General features: G+C 43.0%; 3 protein-coding genes and 1 long non-coding RNA gene across 10 annotated transcripts; 3 read left to right on the top strand and 1 right to left on the bottom strand.

The window, feature by feature from the left end:
• The first annotated feature begins 10 nt into the window (after positions 1-10).
• On the top strand, positions 11-26,193 carry LOC130167359 (NLR family CARD domain-containing protein 3-like). Of its 7 annotated transcripts, none has more exons than XM_056373461.1 (13): positions 11-1,480; positions 2,094-2,231; positions 2,312-2,443; positions 2,571-2,684; positions 17,577-17,690; positions 19,550-19,663; positions 20,298-20,376; positions 20,519-20,744; positions 20,898-22,689; positions 22,791-22,964; positions 23,059-23,232; positions 25,174-25,220; positions 25,373-26,193. In XM_056373461.1, the coding sequence occupies exons 2-13, from the start codon at positions 2,143-2,145 to the stop codon at positions 25,918-25,920; spliced, it is 3,603 nt and encodes a 1,200-aa protein (XP_056229436.1). In that variant the 5' UTR covers positions 11-1,480; positions 2,094-2,142; the 3' UTR covers positions 25,921-26,193. The 7 variants fall into 7 exon arrangements, with proteins under 7 accessions (XP_056229436.1, XP_056229438.1, XP_056229440.1 ...); XM_056373463.1 differs by having other exon boundaries at positions 12-1,480; positions 2,315-2,443; XM_056373465.1 differs by lacking the exon at positions 2,312-2,443 and having other exon boundaries at positions 15-1,480.
• LOC130167360 (protein NLRC3-like) lies at positions 2,625-5,700 on the top strand. Its single transcript, XM_056373468.1, has 3 exons — positions 2,625-3,400; positions 3,541-3,766; positions 3,920-5,700. The coding sequence occupies exons 1-3, from the start codon at positions 3,398-3,400 to the stop codon at positions 5,683-5,685; spliced, it is 1,995 nt and encodes a 664-aa protein (XP_056229443.1). The 5' UTR covers positions 2,625-3,397; the 3' UTR covers positions 5,686-5,700.
• LOC130167379 (stonustoxin subunit beta-like) lies at positions 5,785-8,631 on the top strand (the record flags this gene model as incomplete). Its single annotated transcript, XM_056373500.1, has 3 exons — positions 5,785-5,969; positions 7,803-7,849; positions 8,002-8,631. Coding segments are annotated over 3 exons (783 nt in total), but the record flags the coding sequence as incomplete, so codon positions are not given.
• LOC130167364 (uncharacterized) lies at positions 16,811-19,543 on the bottom strand. The gene is made up of 3 exons (XR_008827284.1): positions 19,347-19,543; positions 19,165-19,225; positions 16,811-17,174 (listed from the first exon to the last, which is right to left on the bottom strand). It is a non-coding gene; the product is annotated as an uncharacterized LOC130167364 (long non-coding RNA).
• Positions 26,194-26,523: the final 330 nt, after the last annotated feature.

Genomic DNA, 26,523 nt, shown 5'->3' with positions numbered 1-26,523 from the left:
TCGCCATCTTAGTGACTTTGACACTAGATTGAGCGATTTTTCAGACTTTTTAGTGATGTTCTTTTCATGAAGCAACAGTGTCAAAGTCGCTAAGATGGAGACACTGGAAAGGCAAAGCTTCCTTGTACCAGTGAAGACAGTAGTAGCAGATCCATCCAATCGAACCAGTCCGGCTTTAGATTGAGGAAGGACCGCCTACCTAATTAAAATAAGGACTGAGAAATAAATAAATAAATGTAGCAATAAATAAATGAATACATAAATAAATGAACAAATAAATGAGGAAATAAGTAAATGCATACATAAATAAATCATGAAATGCATGAATAAATAAATACATGTAAAAATACAGAAAATGTTAAGCATTTATTTATATATTTAATTATCTAATTCAGCATTTATTTATATATTTATTTATATGTCATATTTTTTCATCCTTTATTTAACAAGTGGTGGAATGGAGAAGCACATTTCACAAATATTAGACCTTTAAATAGTAAACATAAGTACAGTATTTTTTAACTTGTACTACACCACATATCAAGGAATACATATATATATATTGTATGTATTACTCAACTGCATTTATTTGACATCTGTAGTTACTACTTACTTTGCAGGTTAATAGTTTACACACAGTGTGGTTACATACAGTCGCTCAAGCAGCTACAACATTAAAATCAAGGCCAGAACCAAGATAATCAGTCCCCTAACTAACCCTCCATCTCAACCCACAACCAGGAACTATTATAATGTTAGATTTTACTGCTTTTATTAATAAAGTTAGCTGTTCAGTTATATTTTTTATAAATTATATTTTCCACTATGAAGGTCTAGATACTGTGTCAAAGTATTCTCCACACGACCAGGAATAAAATTCTAGTGGAGAAATACTGAATCAAATATTTGTTGATTCATGTTCAAAAGTTCAGTTTATATATAATGTCTAAAAATAGTAGAATATTCCAACAAAATATTGAATAGTTTCTTTCACTATACTCCATGACCTCATTCTCTTCAATGCTATTTACAGCTTGATGATTAAAATGCTGCTTATGTGATAACTGATTAATGGGTGTAAGTGGAGGAATCCCTGTCTAATTTCTATGTGTAATGATAAAATACTGTTCAGTTTTTTTTAATAGTTTGAAAACTTGGTTTTTATACCCGTAACCTTACTAATGAATGGAAGAATGTCTGTCTGTTTTGACTTTCTTTCGTTTTGGACAACTGCTCAACCCATGGAAGTGCTGACGAACGGTTCTTGAGAAACCTTCAAACACTAGTTTTCCCCGTTCAGACACGGTCATAACATCTGTCTCAGGTGATCCAATAACAAGTGGAAAGATCAAAGTACAGGAGTGAACAGGGAGTGAACCCACCACATTTTACAACTTTACTCTCCCGAACCAAGTTTCCTGGTTGAAGTTTAGTTTGACTTTGAACCAACGTTGTGACGCAGATTATTTTCTCTCTGAAGGTAATGTGAGCAGTTTTTAATGTTTTACTCGTTAACACCTGTCGTTACCTGAGTTATCTAACCTTCAACTGATCGTGGTGTTGTTGTTGTGTTATTATTATGATACTGAAACTGAGTCAGAGCTGTAACTGTAGTCTTTTTATATGATTTAATTGTCAGTGTCAGTGAAATGAGTGAATGTTGTGATATTGGAGCTGTGAGGTGAAATAAATTCAGTCCCAGTTGCTGTGTGTGAAATAATTAGCTGTAGCTTGTTTCATTAAGTCATTTTCTACAGGGACGCTGTGACACAGAGACTGTGTCAGATAAACTCAGTGGATCTCAGTCCTTCTGTGTGTCAGTGGATGGAAATAGTCGTCCATGATGGTGTGTTTGCTGGACTGCTCTTCACTTCACTGCAGCTTCATGACGCCATCTAGTGGACTGATAGTAGAAGTACAGCAGCTGATGGCAGCTTCCTCTTCCTCACGCTGCTGTCTGACTGCATTCAACTGACACTGATATGAAACAGAGAAGAAGAGCCAGTCAGTGGAGGAGCAGCTGATATTTCTACAGGAGGAATGATGTACATTTCAGTTGATGTGCAGATGAATGATGTGTGTTTCCTCTGCAGATGAAGGTAGAAAGTGTGTGTGAGCTGATGTGGATGTGAACTCAGCAGCATGGATCAGTGTGAGGACAGAGAGGAGGGAGCCCCTCCCTCTAAAACCACTCTGTGTGGGGAACATGAGAGAAAGACCAGAGCTCAGAGGTGAGATGAGGATCTCTAACTGTCCATGACTCAGATCACTGCTCCATCATTATTCACACTCAAAGCTCTGTGTGTTGAAGCAGAAAGAAGAAGCACAAGCCAGACTCTGCTGGACCTGGACCTGGACCTGGACCTGGATCCAGCTGTGTGTCCATGAAGAGCGACCGGTCCATGGATCAACCTTTTGATTTCAGAAAATCTGTTGGTGGAAGGTCAGAAATTTCACTGTCAGAAAGACATTTCACATTAAAAGTCAGTTGTTGATTATTTAAAGATTGAACATATTTTCCATCAGTTTTTATCCAACATGCACATTGATCAGTTCTGTTTCTGTTTCAGGATCCAGCAGCAGAGACCAGACTCTCCTGAACCCAGCTGTCTGTCTTTAAAGAGCGACCGGTCTATAGACTGGTTCATTGACTTTAAAGGACGACGTCCATCAGCTGATCAGATGTAAGCTGTAACTGACAGTAAGACTCAGGTTATTCTAGAAAAGAACTAGTTTGTACGACCTGTTGTTGGACTACGTCTGAAATCAAAGAGTTTCTGTCTGTTGTGAACGTCCTCACAGGAAGGTGGAGCTAAAACTCTGTCCGTCATAGAGAGGGGGGAGACGTGATGTGGTTTAAACATGGAGATAACTTCTCCATGTTCACACAGTCTCTCCTGGAAGACATTCATAGAGTTGACCTCAGTTGTTCACATGAAAAGTGACAGAAACAGTTTGTGTGAAGAGAGAAGTTCAAACCCCGCCCACTTCCTCACCTGCACACAGCTGACCAATCACTGCCTTGCTTCAGGGCACGTCAGCAGTGTTCAGTGAGGGAGGGAGAGCTATATGGAGGGTTGGTGAGAGCTGTTGGGACTAAACCAAACTGACTGAAGCCAAACACTGAGCTGAAAGCTACAAGCAGCTGCAGACTGAGCTGTTGATTCTCAGTGGGATCAGCAGGACTAGTAAACCTTTACCGCTACAGGGAGTCGTCTGATTGGCTGTCACATCCAAACATGACTTCATGGACCTTTAGCTTGTGTCTGTCTCTGTGTGGACAGACATAATGTGAGCTCATTCTTCATGATTCCTCCACAGAGTGGACCAGGAGAGCTCAGAGGTTCCCAGTGGTCAGTCTGCCCAGCAGCATCAAACACAGCTGGACTCCATATTTATGGTCTGTACATGTACAACTACTGTTCCATCTGTTGTGTTCACAATAATCTCCATGCTGCACTTTTCAGACCAGTGGATTATCAGTCTGTCCAACATGGATCTGATGTTTGATGCTGTCATTCATATAGTTTTCTGTTCCAGCTGCTGGAGGAGAACATGGTCACTTTTGTGAAGAGCGAGCTGAAGAGGATGCAGAAGCTTCTAAATCCAGATTACCCAGAATGCTCAGGGAGTCAGAGGGAGGATGAGGAGGTGTTGGACGGTGAGGATGAAAAGCAGAGGAGGAGCAGAGAGGCATTTGTGAAGATCACAGTGAACTTCCTGAGGAGAATGAAGCAGGAGGAGCTGGCTGACTGTCTGCAGAGCAGTAAGAGAATTTCTCTAAAGATTCAACATGATGGAGAAATGAGACATTTACTAACATCAACACATGGAGGGAAATATGGTCATAGAGTCATTCTTTAGGGGAATCAAATATTGTATTTTCTATATGAATCTAACTTCTTTTATGTTTATTCAGGACAAGTTGCTGCAGTTTGTCGACATAAACTCAAATCTAACCTGAAGAAGAAGTTCCAGTGTGTGTTTGAGGGGATCGCTAAAGCAGGAAACCCAACCCTTCTGAAGCAGATCTACACAGAGCTCTACATCACAGAGGGAGGGACTGGAGAGGTCAATGATCAACATGAGGTCAGACAGATTGAAACAGCATCCAGGAAACCAGACAGACCAGAAACAACCATCAGACAAGAAGACATCTTTAAAGCTTCACCTGGAAGAGACAGACCAATCAGAACAGTGATGACAAGGGGAGTGGCTGGCATTGGGAAAACAGTCTTAACACAGAAGTTCACTCTGGACTGGGCTGAAGACAAAGACAACCAGGACATACAGTTCACATTTCCATTCACCTTCAGAGAGCTGAATATGCTGAAAGAGAGAAAGTTCAGCTTGGTGGAACTTGTTCATCACTTCTTCACTGAAACCAAAGAAGAAGGAATCTGCAGGTTTGATCAGTTCCAGGTCGTGTTCATCTTTGACGGTCTGGACGAGTGTAGACTTCCTCTGGACTTCCACAACACTGAGATCCTGACTGATGTTACAGAGTCCACCTCAGTGGACGTGCTGCTGACAAACCTCATCAGGGGGAAACTGCTTCCCTCTGCTCGCCTCTGGATAACCACACGACCTGCAGCAGCCAATCAGATCCCTCCTCAGTGTGTTGACATGGTGACAGAGGTCAGAGGGTTCACTGACCCACAGAAGGAGGAGTACTTCAGGAAGAGGTTCAGAGAGGAGGAGCAGGCCAGCAGCATCATCTCCCACATCAAGACATCACAAAGCCTCCACATCATGTGCCACATCCCAGTCTTCTGCTGGATCACTGCTACAGTTCTGGAGGAGGTGTTGAAAACCAGAAGGAGAGGAGAGCTGCCCAAGACCCTGACTGAGATGTACATCCACTTCCTGGTGGTTCAGTCCAAAGTGAAGAAGGTCAAGTATGATGGAGGATCTGAGACAGATCCACACTGGACTCCAGAAAGCAGGAAGATGATTAAGTCTCTGGGAAAACTGGCTTTTGAGCAGCTGCAGAAAGGAAACCTGATCTTCTATGAATCAGACCTGACAGAGTGTGGCATCGATATCAGAGCAGCCTCAGTGTACTCAGGAGTGTTCACACAGATCTTTAAAGAGGAGAGAGGCCTGTACCAGGACAAGGTGTTCTGCTTCGTCCATCTGAGTGTTCAGGAGTTTCTGGCTGCTCTTCATGTCCATCTGACCTTCATCAAGTCTGGACTCAATCAGATATCAGAGGAACAATCAACACTTTTCTACCAGAGAGCTGTGGACGAGGCCTTACAGAGTCCAAATGGACACCTGGACTTGTACCTCCGCTTCCTCCTGGGTCTTTCACTGCAGACCAATCAGACTCTCCTAGAAGGCCTGATGTCAAAGACAGGAAGTGGCTCAAAGACCAATCAGGAAACAGTCCAGTACATCAAGAAGAAGATTGAAGAGACTCCCTCTGCAGAGAAAAGCATCAACCTGTTCCACTGTCTGAATGAACTGAATGATCGTTCTCTAGTGAAGCAGATCCAACAGTCCCTGAGATCAGGACGTCTCTCCACAGATAAACTGTCTCCTGCTCAATGGTCAGCTCTGGTCTTCATCTTACTGTCCTCAGAAGAAGATCTGGATGTGTTTGACCTGAAGAAATACTCTGCTTCAGAGGAGGCTCTTCTGAAGCTGCTGCCAGTGGTCAAAGCCTCCAACAAAGCTCTGTAAGTATAGAGAAAGTTGATTTATTCATCATTTATATAAAGACAGTTCTGTCTTTTCAACAGGAGAGAAAATAACTTCATTTCTTCTTTAATTCCTCATGATCATCTCTTCAGTCTGAGTGGCTGTAACCTCTCAGAGAGAAGCTGTGAAGCTCTGTCCTCAGTCCTCAGCTGCCAGTCCTCTAGTCTGAGACACCTGGACCTGAGTAACAACAACCTGCAGGATTCAGGATTGAAGCTGTTGTCTGCTGGACTGGAGAGTCCACACTGTACACTGGAGACTCTCAGGTAAGGACAGACACTGTCTGATAGAGGAGGAAGAGGTGAAACATTTTCTGTCACAGCTAATGACAGATCTCTAGAGATGTGCTCTGACTTCAAGTCTCTCCATCAGAACAATCCTAGAGACTTTTCTATTTTTTTTGTTCCTCAATGAGGAGAAAGTAATAAAATAAAACGTTTAATTTGGTGAAACACTAATTGGTAAGTGGGAGCAGCTGCATGAACCTAAGCTGCTCCACAGGAGGAGAGGCAACACCTGAGCAGGAGAGAGAGCATCAACACAAGACAACACCAAACCACAGCGCTAGGGTGGTAAGACTGTAGAGACCTGTTCAGTGTTGACGCACTAATAACAACTCACCAACAATAACAAAACCATCTACACAGCTCAGAGACATTAATGTCCCAGTTTCTCCAACCAAGGAGGAAATAAAAGAAATAAATCAGGTCGCACCATCATTATGAGATCTGTTGTTGTATTTAGGAGACATATATCTTAACTGTGACATACAGATGTCATAACTACACAGAGACCTGTAGACTGTCCTCCTGTAACAAACCAGCCCACAGGTCGTCTGTGCAGCAGCTTATTATGACATCATAGTTAGGTTTGTTGCTAGGCGACATCTAGTGGTCGTAGTAATGATGACAGGAGCAAAGGGAAAAGTGTCGGTGACGTAGTATGAAGAGAGACAAAGTCCACGTCAGGAGGAGGTGGTGGATGGATGAATGTGACACAGGAGAGCCGTGTGTTCGATTCCCATGTTGTTTCTATTATATTCTATTTCAGGAGACACCTCTATGAATTGTGTCAGAGGGTTGATGGTTGTTCAGGTTTAATCAGTGTTTTTGACTGAACTTTTGTATCATGAAACATCTGTTTTTAGACTGAAACAAATCTGACACCAGATCAGATGAAGCCACAAAGTGGCTCCTTAATGAAAACTATACAGCAGCTGTAGCTTCACTAGACTTCCTCTCTGAGTCCATGTATGTTGAGCTGAGCCTCTTTCTCTCTGCTCTACAGTTTCTCTGGCTTCCTCTGGACTTTGACTTGAAGTCAAATAAAAATGTCCCGACAGGTTTGATGGAGCTCAGGACTCATCCTGAGGACGGCTGCTTTATTCCACATGATTTGACTGATCAACAGTGAATCTGTGTCACAGCTGATCTGTCTGAAGAGTAGAAAAGTACAGAATGTCATTTATCATGAGATCCTGATCCATCCTGTCACTGTGATGACATCATTTCTATTAGAAATCCTTCATCCAGTCACTGCTGCTGTGCCGCCTGTTAAAACTTGTGCACAGCCTCATTCTTAAAGCGTCCTGTGGAGTTTTCTTGTAACAAACACAAGTTGTGTTCACACTCAGTGTTTCTCACCAAAACTCACTGTGTGTTTCACTGAGCTCTCACTAATGTGTTGAGTGTGTTTCCTTCCTCATGAAACATTTCAATCATGAGTTGTTCACAGCTGCAGTCTTCTTCTTTTCTGCCTTTGTTGGTGCATTGTGGGATATCTTGGCTGGTTAGCTCCACTTTGTGTCTTCATCTTATTTGCTGTGACATTTGTTTGTGAGACTGAAAGTGTGTGTCTCACAGCAGAACTGATATCAAATGGAGAAAACACATGTTGAAATATTTTCTCCATGTCTCCTCCTGCTCTGGATCATTACAAGATAAAGACTCCAGCTCCTTTTCCTCTGTGGTCAACGTACATCCATACATACAAGCCTCCATCTGAACACAGTAATCAGACAGTCTGTGTATGAGCCATGTAATGTCCATGTGTGCATGCTGACAGAGAACGTGCTGGTCTGACCCCCCTCCTCCTTTCAGGGTGGAGCCTGGTGGAGTCCGATGGTTGAGACCAGGTCTGAGGAAGTGTAAGTGTGTTTTTAATGTGATTGATGAAAACAAAGCAGCACATTCAACCATCTTCATACTGTCACATCACTGATGTCAGGAGTCTTCATCAAACTGTCAATAACTGATCAGATGATCAATAACTGCAGCTGTGTCTTGTTCTCTCCATCAGATTCCTGTGAACTCACAATCGACACAAACACAGTGAACAGAAGGATCAAACTGTCTGACAACAACAGGGAGGTGACACGTGTGGAGGAGGATCAGTCATATCCTGATCATCCAGACAGATTTGACCACTGGCCTCAGCTGCTGTGTTCAACTGGTCTGACTGGTCGCTGTTACTGGGAGGTCGAGTGGAGAGGAGGGGTTAATATATCAGTGAGTTACAGAGGAATCAAAAGGAAAGGAAACAGTGATGACTGTTGGTTTGGATTGAACGATCAGTCCTGGAGTCTGATCTGCTCTGATGGTGGTTACTCTGTCTGTCACAATGACAAAAGAACATCTATCTCCTCCTCCTCCTCCTCCTCCTCCTCTTCCTCCTCCTCCTCCTCCTCTAACAGAGTAGCAGTGTATGTGGACTGTCCTGCTGGCTCTCTGTCCTTCTACAGAGTCTCCTCTAACAAACTGATCCACCTCCACACCTTCAACACCACCTTCACTGAACCTCTGTATCCTGGGTTTAGGTTCTGGTCTGGTTCCTCAGTGTCTCTGTGTTGAGTGAAGCAGAGAGAGTCTCCTCCTGTCAGAGAAACTCACTGTTGAACAGATAGTTCAGTCTCTACATGTCTGTCTCTTTCACTCATGTTATGGTCTGACTCTTGTGCAGTGTTTGCTCCCTCTCTTTCCCTCTGCACAGACTGAGTGCTCGGAGGTTCTCTGCAAGTTCTTTGCACTTTCACTTACCAGTTTGAGCTTGCTCCTGAACACCTTAAGTTGTCTTTTCCTGTTAGTGTTTTTTCCCGTTACGGTGATTTTCTGTTGTTTTTCTATTTTGATACTTTATTCCTGTTCAAAGGTGATTTTTCGTTGTTACTTTGGTGAATAAAGAACTGTTCTTTGTATTCTGCATTTGGGTCCTGGCCTCTCCTTGCTCGTACCGTGACAGAATATTCCGGCCACAATGGACCCAGCAGAGTCGGAGTGTCTGAACCGAGCAATCAGCAGCCAAGTGGCTATGGTTAATCAGCATGAGTCCTCCCTGCTCCAAGTTACGGAGCATCTACAGCGGCTGACATCCAGCGTGGCCCAGCTAAATGGACAACTGGAGTCCATTAAAGACCATCTGGTTCCCTCCTCCAGCTCTCCTACTCCACACCAGGCCGCCGACCAGCTCCCCAGCCCGTCTCAACATTTCAGAGAGCCATATATTCCTATACCCGCTAGGTACTCAAGTGATTTAGGTACATGTGCTCAATTTCTCCACCAGTGTACTTTGGTTTTTAGTCAACAGCCTAGCACCTATGCCACATACCAGGCTAAGGTAGCCTTTGTTATGAGCCTCCTCATGGGACAGGCAGCCGCCTGGTCTCTAGCCGTCTCTAGTCAACAGTCAGACATAACCACTAATTATCAGTTGTTCACAGAAGAGATGAGGCGGGTTTTTGATCACCCTGTTAGGGGCCGACAGGCAGTTAATCAACTCCTAGACCTCAGACAGGACAGCCTTTCAGTTTCACAGTACGCCATTAAGTTTCGTATTTTAGCAGTCGAGAGTGGGTGGGGGGACTAGCGGTCCGAGAGGATAGCAACTCCCTAAACCAACTGATAGAGCTCGCCATCAGGCTAGATAACAGGATTAGAGAGAGAATAAGAGAGAGGTCTGAACCGAGGAGGAGACGGGTCCCCGCCAGTTCCCAGTTCCAGCCCCCGGACTCCGCAGCCTCTTCTTCCGGCCCTGTTCCCAACCCTCAGACTCGACAGGCCCCAGCGGAGGAACCGATGCATCTGGGCCGCACCCGCTTGACTCCAGCTGAACGGCAGAGGCGCATGCGAGAGAGACGGTGCCTGTACTGTGGCAAGGAGGGTCACTTCCTCAACTGCTGTCCGGAGCTGCCAAAAGACCAGGCTCACCAGTGGGCAGGGGGGCCCCGGTGAGCCGAATCTCCTCATCCTCCGCCTCTAGGATACAAGTCCCAGGTATGAAACACGGTTCCGAGCACACACTCCCAGTCCAGGTCCTGGTGGACTCGGGAGCTGATGACAATTTTATTGACGTTAACTTTGCTCAGAAACACGGGATCCCCCTGAACAAGTTGACCGCCCCTAAGGAGATCCACGCCGTCGATGGAAGACTATTGGAGATAGTCGGACGCAGAACGGAACCGGTAAAATTAGTGTTGTCCAGCAACCATCATGAGTACCTGGAACTGTATGCAATAACCTCACCTCTCACCACAGTCATCCTGGGAATTCCATGGCTAAAAAGACACAACCCACACATCGACTGGTCAACCGCCACCATCCGCAGCTGGAGCCGGGATTGTCACGCTCCTTGCCTGCACTTGGCGGTACCAGTGAGACCCTCCACCTTTGCCGCCACCAGAGGTAATTGACTTGAAAAACGTTCCCTCTGTTTATCACGATCTGAAGGAGTTTTTCAGTAAATCCTCCGCTAGTTCTCTTCCCCCACATAGACCCTATGACTGCGCCATTGACTTGCTCCCGGGGCCCCCCTCCCAACCAAGCGCTTGTATAATCTCTCTAAGCCGGAAAGGGAGGCTATGGAGAAATATATAAATGACGCGGTGGCGGGGGGTCTCATTCGACCCTCATCCTCTCCAGTAGAAGCTGGATTTTTCTTTGTAGAGAAGAAAGACAAGACTCTACGCCCCTGCATCGACTACACCAGACTGAACGACTGAACTTGCTCTGCCCCCTATGGAGGCAGAGCAAGTGCAACTTACACATTATCTCTTTCTCAGATTAAATCGAAGGCAACTGGACTTGTATTTGTCTGTGGAAGACTAGTGCGGTCTAGAGAGACCAATACATAAGAACTGATGAAGCCGCTTGGACAAGAGGCGAAACGTCTTCCAGGAGGAAGAAAGACATGAAGGACTCGCTGTAACTGATCAGGGAGGCAGCAGATCCATAGACGGACTTTGCATAGTCATGGTGGAGCAGTTTATGAAGGTGGTGCCTTCACTGTCTCTCATAAACTCACCTTCATAGTCTATCGCTCTGCTGGAGGCAACGCTGATGATTTCTGTGGTCACTGATTCACACGTGTCGACTCGTCTTCTCATGTCAGTGGAAGGTGAGACGAGGTTTGGAATTTCACATGTTCATTATTTCTTCCTTACCTTTCTGAAGTTCTTTGATGAGAGGCCAGATCTGACTCTGTGGCATTTATGTCTTCAGGTGAGCTCTTGCTTTGTGTATGTGGAGCTTCCATTGCTCGTAGGTTTTTTCTTCTTCTCTTCACCTTTGAGGGCATCATCTGAAATTTACCTTGGAGATCAGTCAGACTTGGTTGTTTCACTTCAATGGTTTCCTCCTGGTGCAGTCTCTCAGTTGTATCTACTGCTGTGTGGAGATCACTCCGCCAATCTTGAATTTCATGCTGTAAACCATCTGCTCCTCAAAATCTCTCTCACAATCTGACTCTGACCTCATCAACTACTTTCTTATTAAATTATTTGGTTATAAGAAATCTCTTTAGCAGATATGATCAACCTTTGCCATGAACAGCATGAACGTAGCACATCAGCACATCAGTACAAAATAACCAGCGCAGATGCTTTAATGTGCACAATCAAGTAACTGTTAATGTAAATACCACAATAAGTCCTTCATTTTAAAGAGTTCATTTATTTATTATATTTTGTTTCAGTCCAAGAAACTCATCATCTGTTGCTCACCTTGTTGTTAGCACCATAGACTGTATATTAATAAAGCAATACTCACAGTTCTGCATCAATGTCAGTGAATCTGACTGAACTGGACCTTTGCATCGAGTCTGTGCTGCTTGATGAATCCACGTGGACAGCATGTGATGTATCAGTGGCAGCAGCAGGCGCGTCGTGATGACCCTCCATCATCACCTGTCATGGAGGCAACAGGTCGTCAGGATCAATGAGGGAGAAGCTTTTACTGAAGCAAACCCCAGTGTGAGAGCTGCAGCACAAATAAATAAGCCACAGTAACAGCGGATATTCCTCACTTTCCCCCCGATGGTCTGAATAACTCGCTCCGGTCATATTTAACTCCTGGTTGGAGACGTCTGCCTGTCTGTTCTACCAGCTTCCGGTCTCTACAGTCTGTTTTTAATCCACAGTTAAACACGGGGACTGTCCCCAGAAACAGGGACGTCTGGTCCATAGTGTCAATACATAACTTAAGCTAGCAAGTGAATATTAGCATTACTGTTAACACGTCAGTAAATTACAACTTTCCTGCCATTAAATCGATCAAATCTCAAATTACTTCAAATAAAACAAATCAAATGACACAATACCTTGTTCCCGCCGCAGCTAGGCGCTTAATTATGAAATAATGAAGGTCTTTACTGCAGGGTAAAATCTGATCACTGTCCTTTTGTTTGTAGCCCGCGAAAGTAAAATCGCCGAAATGAATATACGACACATCTACCGGAAGCCCTTCAAAATAAAATTACAAAGGGACGAACAAAATAAAAACTTACGGGAAGTGGTTACCGATTTATCTGAGGGAAAAATAAACATAAAAAAGTCAACGTGATTTGGGGTCTACTCCAGAAAGCACGTTTAACACACTCTGACTGTAACCCTGAACTGAGTTGATGAGTTAACCGCGTGCATGAGGAATATAAAAAACAGAACACGGATGTATTATAAGACCGTATCCATGTGCCAGAAGATGAGTATGTGACGTTAAAGCACGTTTATTTCTAAAAGTTAAAAAAGCAGCAGCAGTGAAAGAGTCAAATAGTTTTAGAAGATAAAGATGTAAATGAAATAGATCAGACAGAAGTTTATAGATATAGATGAAATAGATCAGACAGAAGTTTATAGATATAAATGAAACAGATCAGACAGAAGTTTATAGATATAGATGAAATAGATCAGACAGAAGTTTATAGATATAAATGAAACAGATCAGACAGAAGTTTATAGATATAAATGAAACAGATCAAACATGGTAACTGACTCAGTGAAAGTGATCCGAGTTTTGGAAACTGAAAACCCAAAGTTGCCCTGATCTCAGGGTTCAGAAACACAGTTTTCATTAAATCAGCTTTCTGGAATAGACTCCTGGAAAGGAAAAGCTCCCCTGTATCGGTGAAGGAAGTAGTAGCAGATCCATCCAATCGAACCAGGGTGTGTGGTAAGTAGGACCCAAATGCAGCCAACTCTTGGGAGAACGGTTCAGACAGGTTTATTTAGAAAACGTGAACATGAACAAACCCCGAACAAAACTGACGAACCAACACAGACAAAGGGGAGCACAAAGACTATATAGACACAGGAGGCAAGGTGATTGCACACAGGTGAAACACATCAGGGCGGGGCAGACAATCACTACACAGAAACAAGACCACGACAAGAAGCAAAAACACTGAGACACACAAGGAACCAAATTACAAAATAAAACAGGAAGTGCGAAAAGTCCAAAACAAAACTAACAAAAAGTGCCATGAGAAAAATATGACATGAGGAAGGACCGCCTACCTAATTAACATACGGACAGAGAAATAAATAAATACATACATGAATGAAAACATGAATAAATAAATGAGCAAATAAATAAATGAAAATAAATACATGTAGAAATGTATAAATAAATACATTAATAAATCTTGAAATGTATAAATAACTAAATGCAAAAATACACAAATAATATTTTTATTACCAAAATGTTATTTGTGTATTTAATTATTTATTTCAGCATGTATCTATTTATTTATACTTATGTCATTTTTTTTACATTCCACAAGTGGTGGAATGAAGAAGCAAATTTAAGTGTTGGGCCTTTAAGTAGTAAAGATAAGTACAGTATTTCTCAACTTGTGGGGGATATGCACTCACCGGCCACTTTATTAGATACACCTCTTCAACTGCTCATTAACGCAAATATCTAATAAGCCAATCACATGGCAGCAACTCAATGCGTTTAGGCATTAAGGCATGTAGACATGGTCAAAACGATCTGCTGAAGTTCAAACTGAGCATCACAATAGCAAAGAGAGGTGATTTAAGTGGCATGGTTGTTGGTGCCAGACGGGCTGGTCTGAGTATTTCAGAAACTGCTGATCTAATGGGATTTTCACGCACAACCATCTCTAGGGTTTACAGAGAATGGTCCGAAAAAGAGAAAATGTCCAGTGAGCCGTAGTTTTCTGGGCGAAAATGCCTTGTTGATGCCAGAGGTCAGAGGAGAATGGTCAGATTGTACAACACGTCAAACCTTGAATCAGATGGGCTACAACAGCAGAAGACCACACCGGGTGCCACTTCTGTCAGCTAACAACAGGAAACTGACAATTCGTACTGGCTCAACAAAATTGAAGAAAAACGTTGCCTGGTCTGATGAGTCTCGATTTCTGCTGCTACATTCGTATGGTTGGGTCAGAATTTGGCGTAAACAACATAAAGCAACATGAAAGCATTTCATCAACCACTCAACCCATGGAAGTGCTGACGAGCGGTTCTTGAGAAACCTTAAAACAGTAGTTTTCCCCAGACACGGTCAAACATCTGTCTCAGGTGATCCAATAACAAGTGGAAAGATCAAAGTACAGGAGTGAACAGGGTGTGAACCCACCACATTTTACAACTTTACTCTCCCAAGCCAAGTTTCCTGGTTGAAGTTTAGTTTGACTTTGAACCAACGTTGTGACGCAGATTATTTTCTCCTCTGAAGGTAATGTGAGCAGTTTTTAATGTTTTACTCGTTAACACCTGTCATTACCTGAGTTATCTAAACTTCAACTGATCGTCGTGTTGTTGTTGTGTTATTATAATATTACTGTTACTGAGTCGGAGCTGTAACTAAAGTCTGGACCGATATTAAACGTGTCCGCCATGTTGTGTGAATATTTGTGGTAGAAGTGGTGGAATAAGGGCTCGTGTCCATAGAGCTATTTTCTGGCAGCGGCTGAGGAGCGCCTCATCCCAGCGCTTTGTCAGTAAACCTCTGCGCAAGGGTTTTGTTTCCATGACAATATCTTGACAACATATAACCACCGCCATTCAGTGTCCGCAAGATCTGCACCCACAACTGAGCTTCTCCTGCTGCGGTGCCGTCGACAGCCAGGGCAGGAGGCTTTATGTTTTAAGATAGTCCATCCGTCCCATTCTCGTGAACATGCTATCTCTGACACCTGGAGGAATTTTAGCTTTTCAAATTTGGCACAAACATTTATTTGGAATGATGGAATGGATGAACTGATTAGATTTTGGTCAAAGGTCAAAGTTCACAGTAATTTTTCTATCATTAAGTTTCTGATCTGTATCTGACTCTTTCCTCCCGCCCCCCGTTTCCTGGTTGAAGCTTATTTGCACTTTAAACCAAAGTTGTGACGCAGATTATTTTGTCCTCTGAAGGTACACTAACAGAAAGAAAACTCTGGTGGAGAAATACTGAATCAAATATTTCTTAGGTCATGTTAACAAGTTCAATTTAAATATATTGTCTAAAAATAAAATATACCGACAAAACATCCATAATTTTTTTCACTGTAAACTCCTCCCAGTTACTCAAATCCCCAAAGACCAAGACCTCAGTGTCTCCAATACTAATTACAGCGTGATGATTAATATGCTGCTTACATGATGACTAATTAATTAAGTGTAAGTGTAAGAATCCCTGTCTAATTTTCATGTGTAATAAACAAATATTGTTTCATTTTTTCGATAATTTGAAAACTTGGTCTTGTACCCATAACCTTACTAATGAATGGAAGAATGTCTGTCTGTTTTGATTCTTTTGTTTTGAACAACCGCTCAACCCATGGAAGTGCTGACGAGCGGTTCTGGAGAAACATTCAAACTATAGTTTTCCCCGTTCAGACACGGTAATAACATCTGTCTCAGGTGATCCAATAACAAGTGGAAAGATCAAAGTACAGGAGTGAACAGGGTGTGAACCCACCACATTTTACAACTTTACTCTCCCAAACCAAGTTTAGTTTGACTTTAAACCAACGTTGTGACGCAGATTATTTTCTCTCTGAAGGTAATGTGAGCAGTTTTTAATGTTTTACTCGTTAACACCTGTCGTTACCTGAGTTATCTAACCTGCAGCTCATCGTGGTGTTGTTGTGGTGTTATTATAATGTTACTGTAACTGAGTCAGAGCTGTAACTGTAAAGTCTGCACCGACATTAAACGTGTCCGCCATGTTGTGTTGATCTTCGCGGTAGAAGCTCATGTACCTGACAGGTGTAGCTGCTGGTGACTTTCCAGCTGCAGGTTGTAGATGAAAAACACATGATCAGCACATCAAACACATGATTACAGATGAAACCACAGCATGTTTGTCCTGTGACTCTGTAGGTTCCATCAGCTCAGAGATTCATTTGAATGAAGGAATTAGAAGAGGAGCAGCTGGACACTGTCTCTGTTTCCCTGATAATTCATGTCTGTAATTAGAGTCCTTCACAGGAAACTCTGTAGACAGTTATTAGGACTTTACACACCCATAAACACTCAACATTATTAATTATTAAATATAATATAAAAATTATGAATATTGTTATTAAGGATCTTTTACAGCTGCAACATTTGTTCAACCAACATTTTTATGCAGAAAAGTCAAGAAATTTTCTGTTTTCAGCCTCAAACAAATGAAGATTTCCTTCTTTTCTCTGTTTCCTTTGATTATAAAGTGAATATTTTTGGGTCTTTGATTGTTGCTCTGACAAAACAAGACATTTGAAGACGTCACCTCAGACTGTGAGAAACTTTAATGGATCATTTGTCTCTATTTTCTGACATTTTATCGACCAAATGAAGAATCGATTGATGGAGAAAATAAGTGTCAGTCGCAGCTCTAGAGTCTTTTTATATGATTTAATTGTCAGTGTCAGTGAAATGAGTGAATGTTGTGATATTGGAGCTGTGAGGTGAAATAAATTCAGTCCCAGTTGCTGTGTGTGAAATAATCAGCTGTAGCTTGTTTCATTAAGTCATTTTCTACAGGGACGCTGTGACACAGAGACTGTGTCAGATAAACTCAGTGGATCTCAGTCCTTCTGTGTGTCAGTGGATGGAAATAGTCGTCCATGATGGTGTGTTTGCTGGACTGCTCTTCACTTCACTGCAGCTGCATGACGCCATCTAGTGGACTGATAGTAGAAGTACAGCAGCTGATGGCAGCTTCCTCTTCCTCACGCTGCTGTCTGACTGCATTCAACTGACACTGATATGAAACAGAGAAGAAGAGCCAGTCAGTGGAGGAGCAGCTGATATTTTTACAGGAGGAATGATGTACATTTCAGTTGATGTGCAGATGAATGATGTGTGTTTCCTCTGCAGATGAAGGTAGAAAGTGTGTGTGAGCTGATGTGGATGTGAACTCAGCAGCATGGATCAGTGTGAGGACAGAGAGGAGGGAGCCCCTCCCTCTAAAACCACTCTGTGTGGGGAACATGAGAGAAAGACCAGAGCTCAGAGGTGAGATGAGGATCTCTAACTGTCCATGACTCAGATCACTGCTCCATCATTATTCACACTCAAAGCTCTGTGTGTTGTGTTGAAGCAGAAAACAGCATCACAAGTTTTTATCCAACATGCACATTCATCAGTTCTGTTTGTGTTTCAGGATCCAGCAGCAGAGACCAGACTCTCCTGAACCCAGCTGTCTGTCTTTAAAGAGCGACCGGTCAAAGGACTTTTTCATTGACTTTAAAGGACGACGTCCATCAGCTGATCAGATGTAAGTAACTGACAGTAAGACTCAGGTTATTCTAGAAAAGAACTAGTTTGTACGACGTGTTGTTCGACCTCGTCTGAAATCAAAGAGTTTCTGTCTGTTGTGAACGTCCTCACTGGAAGGTGGAGGTAAAACTCTGTCCGTCATAGAGAGGGGGGAGACGTGATGTGGTTTAAACATGGAGATAACTTCTCCATGTTCACACAGTCTCTCCTGGAAGACATTCATAGAGTTGACCTCAGTTGTTCACATGAAAAGTGACAGAAATAGTTTGTGTGAAGAATGAGAAGGAGGTGAGAGAAGTTAAAACTCCACCTACTTTATCACCTGCACACAGCTGACAAATCACTGAGAGAGGTGGGTGAAGAAACAATGAAAGTGGAGGTGTTGGCTCACTGAATATCTGGGCCCATATTCACAAAGCATTTTATCTCATTACTGAGAGTTCTCCTAAGTCACACTAAAAGTTTCTAACTAAAGGTTTTCTCCTAAGTCATATTCACAAAGCTGCTGAGACCAACTTTTACTAAGTAAAAGTTAAAACTCCATGAATCGTGTTGATCCTGGACACTGTATAACAATGTCTGTACAGGCAGCATCGAATACAACCTGTGTGTTGATGGTGCGATTCTTTTTTTCCTGTTTACAAATACCTCCTCTTCTCCTGATGGTGAAATCATTTTTCCATGCGTTCCATCTCTGGCTCCGATCACACCAGGTAGACCGATGATGACACTGCTTTATTTCTCTGTAGTTGTTGAACATCTAAAGGAAATTGTAATAATTGCCCTATGATGTGGGATCTACAGAGACATTTATTGATTGGTGAATAGATCAGTTACAGAGATCTCCAACTTGTCAACATTATAAAGTTGCATTTTCTGTGTTGCCAAGTAGCAGCATTGCCAAACACTCAATTTCCGCACTAAATGTGTTGTTTCAGTTGGTTGGAGATGTTATTGCATCTTTTAAATAATTCAGCATCGTTTGAGGTTTCCAAAACAGCAGCCCTTTAACGATTCTTTGAGATTTGGTCTGAGTGACTTGTATGTGCTCTCCACTACTTCCAACTTCTGCCAGACTTGGATCCTACTTTTAGCACTAAGTAGCTTGGTGAATTACTCTTAGTAAAAAAAATTAGGAGTCTTAAAGTTATACTGTACACGCCCATTATTTACAGGAGTCTCTTTTAAATCGGCAAGTTAGGAGCTACTTTTAACCTTTAAATGCTTTGTGAATAAGGGCCCTGATGTGGAGAGTAAATTTAAAAACAGGATCCAGAAGCCATTCCAACAATGTTGTTTGTTACACTTGAAGATGCTTAGGAAGATGGGTAGATGGGTGAATTGATGGATGGATGATTTCTCTAAACATGAAGATATCAAAATACATTAAGACAAAAAAAGTACAATTACATTTCAGATTAAATGTCAGACATGACAAAAATAAAAGTCAAGCTGACATTACTTTAACTTACTTCATTTATGCATCATCTGTCTCAGTACTTCCTTCACCTTCAGGATATTAATCAAAGGAATCTATTGCAGGGTAACAGAAATAAACATTCATAAGCCATACAATGATAAAATGTGAACCAAGTATCTGCTATAATGTTAAAGTAAAATAACATCATGTTTGAAAGTTAATTGTTAAACTCACAGTGGTTCTTGGAGGGAAAGGGCTTTGCTGACCAGAGTGGTGGGGTGATATAACTTCCTGGTTGTAGCTAATAGGATGACAGGTGATGTCAGGGAAGGATATTAGACTTGTGAAGTTAGTTGTTGTGTTTATTAAAAGATTGAACATATTTTCTATCAGTTTTTATCCAACATGCACATTGATCAGTTCTGTTTCTGTTTCAGGATCCAGCAGCAGAGACCAGACTCTCCTGAACCCAGCTGTCTGTCTTTAAAGAGCGACCGGTCGAAGGGCAAACTCATTCACTTTAAAGGACGACGTCCATCAGCTGATCAGATGTAAGTAACTGACAGTAAGACTCAGGTTATTCTAGAAAAGAACTAGTTTGTACGACGTGTTGTTCGACCTCGTCTGAAATCAAAGAGTTTCTGTCTGTTGTGAACGTCCTCACTGGAAGGTGGAGGTAAAACTCTGTCCGTCATAGAGAGGGGGGAGACGTGATGTGGTTTAAACATGGAGATAACTTCTCCATGTTCACACAGTCTCTCCTGGAAGACATTCATAGAGTTGACCTCAGTTGTTCACATGAAAAGTGACAGAAACAGTTTGTGTGAAGAGAGAAGTTCAAACCCCGCCCACTTCCTCACCTGCACTCAGCTGACCAATCACTGCCTTGCTTCAGGGCATGTCAGCAGTGTTCAGTGAGGGAGGGGGAGCTATATGGAGGGTTGGTGAGAGCTGTTGGGACTAAACCAAACTGACTGAAGCCAAACACTGAGCTGAAAGCTACAAGCTGCTGCAGACTGAGCTGTTGATTCTCAGTGGGATCAGCAGGACTAGTAAACCTTTACCGCTACAGGGAGTCGTCTGATTGGCTGTCACATCCACACATGACTTCATGGACCTTCAGCTTGTGTCTGTCTCTGTGTGGACAGACATAATGTGAGCTCATTCTTCATGATTCCTCCACAGAGTGGACCAGGAGAGCTCAGAGGTTCCCAGTGCTCAGTCTGCCCAGCAGCATCAAACACAGCTGGACTCCATATTTATGGTCTGTACATGTACAACAACTACTGTTCCATCTGTTGTGTTCACAATAATCTCCATGCTGCACTTTCAGACCAGTGGACTGTCAGTCTGTCCAACATGGATCTGATGTTTGATGCTGTCATTCATATAGTTTTCTGTTCCAGCTGCTGGAGGAGAACATGGTCACTTTTGTCAAGAACGAGCTGAAGAAGATTCACAAGCTTCTGAGTCCAGATTACCCAGAATGCTCAGGGAGTCAGAGGGAGGATGAGGAGGTGTTGGACAGTGAGGATGAAGAGCAGAGGAGGAGCAGAGAGGCGTTTGTGAAGATCACAGTGAACTTCCTGAGGAGAATGAAGCAGGAGGAGCTGGCTGACTGTCTGCAGAGCAGTAAGAGGATTTCTCTAAAGATTCAACATGATGGAGAAATGAGACATTTACTGACATCAACACATGGAGGGAAACATGTTCATACATGTTTTCTTTAGGGGAATTAAATGTTGTATTTTCTATATGAATCTAACTTCTTTTATGTTTATTCAGGACAAGTTGCTGCAGTTTGTCGACGTGAACTCAAATCTAACCTGAAGAAGAAGTTCCAGTGTGTGTTTGAGGGGATCGCTAAAGCAGGAAACCCAACCCTTCTGAAGCAGATCTACACAGAGCTCTACATCACAGAGGGAGGGACTGGAGAGGTCAATGATCAACATGAGGTCAGACAGATTGAAACAGCATCCAGGAAACCAGACAGACCAGAAACAACCATCAGACAAGAAGACATCTTTAAAGCCTCACCTGGAAGAGACGGACCAATCAGAAGAGTGATGACAAAGGGAGTGGCTGGCATTGGGAAAACAGTCTTAACACAGAAGTTCACTCTGGACTGGGCTGAAGACAAAGACAACCAGGACATACAGTTCACATTTCCATTCACCTTCAGAGAGCTGAATGTGCTGAAAGAGAGAAAGTTCAGCTTGGTGGAACTTGTTCATCACTTCTTTACTGAAACCAAAGAAGCAGGAATCTGCAGGTTTGATCAGTTCCAGGTCGTGTTCATCTTTGACGGTCTGGATGAGTGTAGACTTCCTCTGGACTTCCACAACACTGAGATCCTGACTGATGTTACAGAGTCCACCTCAGTGGACGTGCTGCTGACAAACCTCATCAGGGGGAAACTGCTTCCCTCTGCTCGCCTCTGGATAACCACACGACCTGCAGCAGCCAATCAGATCCCTCCTCAGTGTGTTGACATGGTGACAGAGGTCAGAGGGTTCACTGACCCACAGAAGGAGGAGTACTTCAGGAAGAGGTTCAGAGATGAGGAGCAGGCCAGCAGGATCATCTCCCACATCAAGACATCACGAAGCCTCAACATCATGTGCCACATCCCAGTCTTCTGCTGGATCACTGCTACAGTTCTGGAGGAGGTGTTGGAAACCAGAGAGGGAGGAGAGTTGCCCAAGACCCTGACTCAGATGTACATCCACTTCCTGGTGGTTCAGTCCAAACTGAAGAACGTCAAGTATGATGGACGATCTGAGACAGATCCACACTGGAGTCCAGAGACCAGGAAGATGATTGAGTCTCTGGGAAAACTGGCTTTTGAGCAGCTGCAGAAAGGAAACCTGATCTTCTATGAATCAGACCTGACAGAGTGTGGCATCGATATCAGAGCAGCCTCAGTGTACTCAGGAGTGTTCACACAGATCTTTAAAGAGGAGAGAGGCCTGTACCAGGACAAGGTGTTCTGCTTCGTCCATCTGAGTGTTCAGGAGTTTCTGGCTGCTCTTCATGTCCATCTGACCTTCATCAAGTCTGGACTCAATCTGATGTCAGAAGAACAAACCTCCTGGTGGTCTAAACTGTTTAGAAACTATTCACTGCTCTACCAGAGAGCTGTGGACGAGGCCTTACAGAGTCCAAATGGACACCTGGACTTGTTCCTCCGCTTCCTCCTGGGTCTTTCACTGCAGACCAATCAGACTCTCCTACGAGGTCTGATGTCACAGACAGGAAGTGACTCACAGACCAATCAGGAAACAGTCCAGTACATCAAGAAGAAGATTGAAGAGACTCCCTCTGCAGAGAAAAGCATCAACCTGTTCCACTGTCTGAATGAACTGAATGATCGTTCTCTAGTGGAGCAGATCCAACAGTCCCTGAGATCAGGACGTCTCTCCACAGATAAACTGTCTCCTGCTCAATGGTCAGCTCTGGTCTTCATCTTACTGTCCTCAGAAGAAGATCTGGACGTGTTTGACCTGAAGAAATACTCTGCTTCAGAGGAGGCTCTTCTGAAGCTGCTGCCAGTGGTCAAAGCCTCTAACAAAGCTGTGTAAGTGTAGAGAGAGTTGAATTATTCATCATTTATATAAAAATATATATATTTAAAAATAAATTCCTTTCTTCTTTAATTCCTCATGATCATCTCTTCAGTCTGAGTGGCTGTAACCTCTCAGAGAGAAGCTGTGAAGCTCTGGCCTCAGTCCTCAGCTGCCAGTCCTCTAGTCTGAGACACCTGGACCTGAGTAACAACAACCTGCAGGATTCAGGGTTCAAGAAGCTGTCTGGTGGACTGAAGAGTCCACACTGTGCACTGGAAACTCTCAGGTTAGTGTTTAGCTGTTTTGTATTCATAACTCTTACCTGTTATTTACTTTAAATATTGAATATTTTAGTGTTTTTTCCTTAAATTCCTCTTCAGTCTGAGTGGCTGTAACCTCTCAAAGAGAAGCTGTGAAGCTCTGGCCTCAGTCCTCAGCTCCCAGTCCTCTAGTCTGAGACACCTGGACCTGAGTAAGAACAACCTGCGGGACTCAGGTGTGAAGGTTTTGTCTGCTGGACTGGAGAGTCCACACTGTGCACTGGAGACTCTCAGGTAAGGACAGACGCTGTCTGATAGAGGAGGAAGAGGTGAAACATTTAAGTCACTTCACCAGAACAATTACAGAGACTTTTTATTTTCTTATGTTCCTCAATGAAGAATAAAATGAAATAAAATGTTTCCTGGGAGTAAAAAAGAAACAAGAGCCAGAAAATTGTGTAAAAAAAACAAGGACTTTTGTTTAACAAACTAAAATACAAAAAGTAATTAAAGTTGTTTTTTTAGTTTCTAATGAACTAAACAACCAGGTTTCCACAACATAACACGTAGATCTCTAAACTAAGTTCAGAGAACAAGAAGTGCAGGGTCAGTTAGATGACGTAGCACCCTCCTTCACACAGCAAGGAGTAACACAGCACAGTTCTCACGCTGCCAAACACTGGCCCACTGCCACTGACTGGGCTTCCTCTGTCCACTCTGATACCTCCCACTAATTGGTGAGTGGAAGCAGCTGCATGAACCGAAGCTGCTCCACAGGAGGAGAGGCAACACCTGAGCAGGAGAGAGAGCAACAACACAAGACTGCACCAAACCACAGCGCTAGGGTGGTAAGACTGTAGAGACCTGTTCAGTGTTGACACACTAATAACAACTCACCAACAATAATAAAACCATCTACACGGCTCAGAGACATTAATGTCCCAGTGTCTCCAACCAAGGAGGAAATAAAAGAAATAAATCAGGTCGCACCATCATGTCTCTGTCTTCTAAAATACTGATGATCAATAATCACCTCAATCTCTCCTGATCTTGATCTTGTCATTATGAGATCTGTTGTTGTATTTAGGAGACAGTAAATCTTAACTGTGACATACAGATGTCATAACTACACAGACACCTGTAGACTGTCCTCCTGTAACAAACCAGCCCACAGGTCGTCTGTGCAGCAGCTTATTATGACATCATAGTTAGGTTTGTTGCTAGGCGACATCTAGTGGTCGTAGTAATGATGACAGGAGCAAAGGGAAAAGTGTCGGTGACGTAGTATGAAGAGAGAAAAAGTCCACAAAGTGGCTCCTTAATGAAAACTATACAGCAGCTGTAGCTTCACTAGACTTCCTCTCTGAGTCCATGTATGTTGAGCTGAGCCTCTTTCTCTCTGCTCTACAGTTTCTCTGGCTTCCTCTGGACTTTGACTTGAAGTCAAATAAAAATGTCCCGACAGGTTTGATGGAGCTCAGGACTCATCCTGAGGACGGCTGCTTTATTCCACATGATTCGACTGATCAACAGTGAATCTGTGTCACAGCTGATCTGTCTGAAGAGTAGAAAAGTACAGAATGTCATTTATCATGAGATCCTGATCCATCCTGTCACTGTGATGACATCATTTCTATTAGAAATCCTTCATCCAGTCACTGCTGCTGTGCCACCTGTTAAAACTTGTGCACAGCCTCATTCTTAAAGCGTCCTGTGGAGTTTTCTTGTAACAAACACAAGTTGTGTTCACACTCAGTGTTTCTCACCAAAACTCACTGTGTTTCACTGAGCTCTCACTAATGTGTTGAGTGTGTTTCCTTCCTCATGAAACATTTCAATCATGAATTGTTCACAGCTGCAGTCTTCTTCTTCTCTGCCTTTGTTGGTGCATTGTGGGATATCTTGGCTGGTTAGCTCCACTTTGTGTCTTCATCTTATTTGCTGTGACATTTGTTTGTGCAGCTTGAGAGTCAGAGACTGAAAGTGTGTGTCTCACAGCAGAACTGATATCAAATGGAGAAAACACATGATGAAATATTTTCTCCATGTCTCCTCCTGCTCTGGATCATTACAAGATAAAGACTCCAGCTCCTTTTCCTCTGTGGTCAATGTACATCCATACATACAAGCCTCCATCTGAACACAGTAATCAAACAGTCTGTGTATGAGCCATGTAATGTCCATGTGTGCATGCTGACAGAGAACGTGCTGGTCTGACCCCCCTCCTCCTTTCAGGGCGGAGCCTGGTGGAGTCCGATGGTTGAGACCAGGTCTGAGGAAGTGTAAGTGTGTTTTTAATGTGATTGTTGAAAACAAAGCAGCACATTCAACCATCTTCAAACTGTCACATCACTGATGTCAGAAGTCTTCATCAAACTGTCAATAACTGATCACATGATCAATAACTGCAGCTGTGTCTTGTTCTCTCCATCAGATTCCTGTGAACTCACAATCGACACAAACACAGTGAACAGAAGGATCAAACTGTCTGACAACAACAGGAAGGTGACACGTGTGGAGGAGGATCAGTCATATCCTGATCATCCAGGCAGATTTGACCCGTGGCCTCAGCTGCTGTGTTCAACTGGTCTGACTGGTCGCTGTTACTGGGAGGTCGAGTGGAGAGGAGGGGTTGAAATATCAGTGAGTTACAGAGGAATCAGAAGGAAAGGAAACAGTAGAGACTGTTGGTTTGGAAGGAACAATCAGTCCTGGAGTCTGATCTGCTCTGATGGTGGTTACTCTGTCTGTCACAATGACAGAGTGACATCTATCTCCTCCTCCTCCTCCTCCTCCTCCTCCTCCTCCTCCTCCTCCTCTAACAGAGTAGCAGTGTATGTGGACTGTCCTGCTGGCTCTCTGTCCTTCTACAGAGTCTCCTCTAACCAACTGATCCACCTCTACACCTTCAACACCACCTTCACTGAACCTCTGTATCCTGGGTTTAGGTTCTGGTCTGGTTCCTCAGTGTCTCTGTGTTGAGTGAAGCAGAGAGAGTTTCCTCCTGTCAGAGAAACTCAGTGTTGAACAGATAGTTCAGTCTCTACACGTCTGTCTCTTTCACTCACTCACCTTTTCAGATTCATGAATTAAATCACTTTATTTTTAAACTCTTGTAAATGATTCTTGTAAACTTCTTCCTCTTTCTTTAAAGATGGAAACTAAGATTATCACAGGATAAAACTGTTGTTGATTTTTACTTTTGTAAGACTTTGATTTTGTTGTCTTTTCACAATAAAAGCATCAGTGTGAGTATCAGTGTCTCTCTGAATCTGAGGACGACTGAGCTGATTCAGTTCAAACTAAAATGTTTTCACAGTTTGTTTTAAAGGTCTGAGAAAAGACAAAGACAGTCAGTGAAATGGTCCTGAGGCTCTCAGTGATGAAGGTTTATGTCCAGAGGAAAGACTGAAAAGTTGTAAGAAATGAGGTTTACAGTGTCTTTGTCCAAGAGGCTCCAGGTGGTCGATGACTCTCTACAAGTTTGGAGGTTGTTGGTTCAATCCCGAGACAGAGATTTAACTTTGAAAGCCAATGTCCAGAGGAAAGACTGAAATTCTCCAAGAGAAGAAGTGGTTCTTGTTT

The sequence above is a fragment of the Seriola aureovittata genome, chromosome 4 (assembly GCF_021018895.1).
Source record: "Seriola aureovittata isolate HTS-2021-v1 ecotype China chromosome 4, ASM2101889v1, whole genome shotgun sequence".
Lineage (NCBI taxonomy): Eukaryota > Metazoa > Chordata > Actinopteri > Carangiformes > Carangidae > Seriola > Seriola aureovittata.
Note: the sequence above shows the minus strand (reverse complement) of the source record. Positions and strands in the feature narration are given on the sequence as shown.